The 5,735-nt window shown below is 29.5% G+C and overlaps 1 protein-coding gene across 1 annotated transcript; it reads left to right on the plus strand.

The window, feature by feature from the left end:
* Positions 1–237: 237 nt before the first annotated feature.
* BOP1 (BLADE-ON-PETIOLE protein BOP1) lies at positions 238–3,138 on the plus strand. Its single transcript, XM_004237282.5, has 2 exons — positions 238–1,022; positions 1,887–3,138. Exons 1-2 carry the CDS (start codon positions 549–551, stop codon positions 2,811–2,813), a joined length of 1,401 nt encoding a protein of 466 aa, XP_004237330.1. The 5' UTR covers positions 238–548; the 3' UTR covers positions 2,814–3,138.
* The last annotated feature ends 2,597 nt before the right edge of the window (positions 3,139–5,735 follow it).

Genomic DNA, 5,735 nt, shown 5'->3' on the forward strand with positions numbered 1-5,735 from the left:
ATTTGTGAAGTCACCCTGAATATATATGTTGTTCAAAGAGTAACTAAAACAAATAAATTAAAATAGAAAGTATGAAAGTCAATAACAAAAGTCGTGATATCTAATATATCGTATTATTTGTTGGTGCTGCTGATATTTTCTAGCGTGTTTCTTTTCCTTTATCCTTTTATTATTTTATTTGAGCCGAGAGTATATCAAAAATATTCTCTCTTAGCTTCGAATAAGACAACATATACATTACTCACTCAAATTTCACTCGTGTAATTTCATTAAATATGTTATTATTATTGATATTCCCTTTTTCTTTTGTTTAAATACCTCAGCCGCCCAGAATAACCATCCATATTGCTCCACCCTCTCTCTCTCTAAATATTTTAACCACACAACACAACATTACACAACACAAGACAAAACACCAACCATATAGAAAGAAGAATCTCACTCACTCTCCTTATTTTCTTTCTTCATTCGACACTACTCTCAATACTATACAAACATGAACTAAAACCTTTTACTACTATATAGTTTATACATAAGCCAAAATAAATATGAGTAATAATCCTGAAGATCCCTTAAGAAGTCTCTCTTTAGATTATCTCAATCTCCTCATCAATGGTCAAGCTTTCAGTGATGTTACTTTTCATGTTGAAGGTCATTTAGTCCATGCTCACCGTTGCGTCCTGGCAGCAAGGAGTCAATTCTTCAGAAAATTTTTCTGCGGGCCGAGCTCTCCTCAGTCCGGCCCGCAACTCGGCTCGGTTAACGGGCCGAGAGATACTGGTTCACCAGCATCATCAGTAGTGATACCGGTGAATTCAGTAGGATATGAGGTGTTTTTATTGATGATGCAGTTTTTATATAGTGGACAAGTATCAATTGTACCGCAAAAACATGAGCCAAGGCCAAATTGTGGAGAGAGAGGTTGTTGGCATACACATTGCACCTCAGCCGTTGATCTTGCACTTGATACACTCTCAGCCGCTAGATCTTTTGGTGTTGAACAACTTGCTTTGCTCACTCAGGTTAATCAATCATTTGTCCTTCCACATCTCTTTAATGAGTTTAACTAATATCTACCGACAATCAGGTTATTCTATATATATTTATTACGGTACTAATAATAACTTCTTTGAAATTAGTAATCTTGAAAAAAAAGTCCAAGTTAAAAATGACCTAACAGAATCATCAGTATGTCAGTGTATATAAGTTAAACTCTGATATTAATTTTGATTGATCACTTTTGTTTATTGTATATGGTGTTTGGGATTTTTGGTATACTGGAATCAAATTTCCATTTCTTCTTGGGAAATGGTGTTAATTTTTGTTTCTTGTTTAGTAGTACTAAGTTTCTTTTTGAAGAATCATTTGATCCAAGAACTTCTTCTTCTTTTAATTTGCTTGCATATTTTTTTTAACTTATTTATAAATAGTAAAGAGGGGGGATGGGGGGCAATCTTTATTTTTTCCCTCTTTTTGCATTGTTTAATGATTTATTTTGTTGATGGAATTTTGACATTAGATGTCTCATCTCACAATTGTTGTCTTGATTTCATGTGAGATTTTAGTTATTTGAGTTTCTTGAATTGGGCTTATTTTATCATAATGTCACACACTAGCTAAAATGTTTCCAAATATGGTTCTTTATTTATACATCTTGTCTTTCAAAAAAGTGATGACACCAAATCTTTCCCCAATAGTCCATCTACTTTCCTCATTTAGTTACAAGAAAAAAAAATGGAACTACAATTTTGAACATATATAACACATTAGTAGACTGTATATATATTCTTTTTTTAGCACTCGATCTTATCAACTATTTAAAATTAGTTAAACCATAGGACGAGATCGTGATAATTATTTTATGTTTCTTGTTATAAATTGAGCAGAAGCAATTGGCAATCATGGTAGAAAAAGCTTCAATTGAGGATGTGATGAGAGTTCTAATAGCATCAAGGAAGCAAGACATGAATCAACTATGGACTACGTGTTCACATTTGGTTGCAAAATCAGGTCTTCCACCCGAAATGTTGGCCAAACACCTCCCCATTGATGTTGTAGCCAAAATTGAAGAACTACGCCTCAAATCCAACCTAGCACGTCGATCCTTAATGCCACATCATCATCACCACCTCGACCTCAGCTCTTCAGCTGAGCTCGAGGACCAAAAAATCCGTAGGATGAGACGAGCCCTTGACTCATCGGACGTTGAACTTGTCAAGCTTATGGTGATGGGAGAAGGTTTAAATCTTGATGAATCAATTGCACTACACTATGCAGTTGAAAATTGTAGTAGGGAAGTTGTGAAAGCTTTACTAGAGCTAGGTGCAGCGGATGTTAATTTCCCTGCAGGACCTGCAGGGAAAACTCCGCTGCACATTGCTGCTGAAATGGTGTCACCAGACATGGTAGCTGTTCTATTAGACCATCATGCTGATCCCAATGTACGAATGTTAGATGGCATCACTCCATTGGACATTTTACGTACCCTAACATCCGATTTTCTATTTAAAGGAACTGTACCTGGACATGTCCACGTCGAACCTAATAAGTTGAGACTCTGTCTTGAACTTGTTCAATCAGCAGCTATGGTGATTTCAAGAGAGGAAGGGAGCGCAAACATTGATCTCTCTTCGACAAATATTTATCCTCCAAATAACATGAGTGATGATCATACATCTAGCACAAGTACTAGTGGGACTAATAACATTGATTCAAGAATGGTGTATTTAAATCTTGGTGGTGGAGTTACTAATACTTCTTCAACTCATGATCACCCTTCATCAATGTATCACCATTCATCACATGAGTATTAAGATTGTATATATAAATTGAGACCAACTAGAAAGGAAAGTCAATCATCTCAATATTATGATCTATATATAGTTACATGTATACCTTTGCTCTTTAGCGTACTATTTTGTGCGGTGTCACGGACTTAGAGTTTTACTAATATTTTGTGCGGCACTTGACAACTGGGTTATGACATTGGCCTATGTTAGTTGCTTAGATTCTTCGAGAATATTATCACTTTCGTGTAAGATATTCTTTAAAGGTATACTATCTTTTAGGAGTTCGATCGATGTATTTATCCGACGATATTTTTTAAGAATTTGAGCAAGATAATATTTTTTTTGTGAATTTTTTCATGTTTTGATTTTAGGGCATTGATGAGATGATAATGCAATGGGGAAATTATTGGACGAGAGTTGAGACAAAGGAGAATCTGAGTTTTTGCTTTGTGAAGAGGAAAGGACACAGGTCAATCTTGTCACCTCTGTCCTGTCAATTACTTTTTTGTTTTATTTTTAAGGAAATTATTTATTTATATAGATGGTAAAATAAATAGCATATTAATCAATATAATTTAATTTATTTTAGTAAATTACTTTTTATTTATTTTTTGGGTTTTAGTTGTATGCACCGATAAAGTAAATAAAAAATAAATTATTAGGTCAGCAAATTGATTTCTACAAATAAAGTCTCATTTGATTCCATTAAGATTAAGACGTCTGAATTTGAATACACATATAAAAATTAAGATATGTATTAAAATCTAGATGTGTAAATCTGAATAAACATCTGAATATTAAGATGTTGTCTCTGAATCTAAATACTGATTATTGGGATTGATTGTTTTAATATCTGAATTGTTTGTTTTCAATATATGAATATTAAACGCTATATAATTAAAATATTATAAAAACCTCATTTCACTAAAATAGTTTTATATGCAAAATAATATTTTGAACCTTTTTATCACAACAAACTAATATGATTTATCTATTAAGAATTTAACATTAAGTTACATCATTAATTTGACTGTTCTTTGCACTCAAAAACTTTGAAAATCTAATATAATGCAACGTAAAATAGTTTATATAGTATAATAATATAATGTTTATGAAAACATTATATTTTATAATGCACATTTGTTATTGTTATCGATCAAATAATTAATACTTTCTTATTTTCTGAAACCATGCTAAACATTATATCATGAATTATGCTTATTAATTCAAATATATTGATTAATTTATAAAAGTAAAAGACATATATTAAGTTAGTAAGAACAAAAAAAAATTATAAAGGTAAGCATATAATTAACATTAATTAAATAAGAAAAAAAATTATGGGTTGTTGTGATGTAGTTGAATTAAGATAAAAGTCTTATTTTTTGAGTATTAATGGTGTTAAGAGTGTGTTACACATCTGATTCATTCATATGTATTTAGACCCATTAAGAGGTTTATAAGAAAATAAAACAAACAAAATTAATAAACTGAATTTGAATAATTAAGATTCAGTCCTAAAAAACAAACACATAAATAAGGCGAATCTGATTGATTAAGATTCAGACCTCCATTAAGTGCAAACAAATTAGGCTTAAATCTCTTAAAAATATAGTAAGATTTAGAGTAAAAATAAATTGATTATTTGTTATAGATAAGTGGCTTTAAAATTTGCCGTTTGTGAGCTCGTATAATGATATCAAGTTAAACACTATAATAATATCATAATTCACGGTCAAAATTTATAGGTATTTTGTGAATATACAAAGTATGAATATAAAAATTATTGAATTCACATGAATATATATATATATATATATATATATATAAAACTTACGCACTTTGTTTTTAGGTATGTACATAATTTAACTTATTAAGAAAAAAATAATTATAATAATTGTATAAGTAACTTACCAGTATAAAAATTAGTTATATATACACATCAAAACATCAAATAGACTATTTTTTTTCAACCAATAATTTTCTTGTTCTCCTAGTATAATATTATATCCCACCTCCCAACTTCCTCCTTGTATTTTCTTGCTGTCACACCGAAAAGGAATTATTAAATACAATTTATTTTAAATATATTTAACATATCAAAATAATTTTTTTAAAAAACTTTTTTTTCTTGTTGATATTAATATTTTAATCTAAAATCATGTGCATGAAAGATTTTCAAGAATGGATGTTATTTGGCTTCTTGTATATGGTGGGGTTAGATGTCTCTTCAATCACTTTTAATATATTTAATTTTGTTTCATTTTAATCATGTATACTATGCTATGAGAATCATGATTGGCTTTAATTTATAATTTTCTAATTCTAATAAAGAAATGTATAATTATGAAAGACATGATTTGGTATTAGAAAATTAATATTAGTTTGTCTCACATATGTAACATTGAATGTGGTTACACGACATAATTTTTGCACATATATATCTTACATAATTAATTAATTCTTAACCTAGATATACATTATAATTTCTCTTTGAAGAATTGGTCGAAAAATTAGATAGCAAGGCATATGAGTTGAAAACATGAAATGTGATCAAGTAGCATTTAGAGCATATGAAAGGGTATTTAATTTACAGAATCTTTTGATTTAGCTTAAATGTATAATATTAATTTGTAACTTTATTTACTTTAAAAGAAAAAACTAAATCAAGTTGGGATAGATAAAATGCTAATTGATCTTCAGCATTGAGATACACTAATCTTTCTAAAAAACTCTTTAATAAGAATGTCAAAGTTGCAAGATTTTGATATAATATAATCTTGAATGATATAACTAATTAATTTTACACAATATATTCGAATTGTTTGCTTTAATTTGAAATTAATAAGTAATTCCAAGTTTTGGAACTTTGATGTTTCCAAGAGACCAAAAAAAAATATTCTATTGAATTTCATAGTGTAATTAAAAAAAAGCGGTACTTAGCTG

Source organism: Solanum lycopersicum, chromosome 4 (genome assembly GCF_036512215.1).
Source record: "Solanum lycopersicum chromosome 4, SLM_r2.1".
In the NCBI taxonomy this organism is placed as follows: Eukaryota; Viridiplantae; Streptophyta; class Magnoliopsida; order Solanales; family Solanaceae; genus Solanum; species Solanum lycopersicum.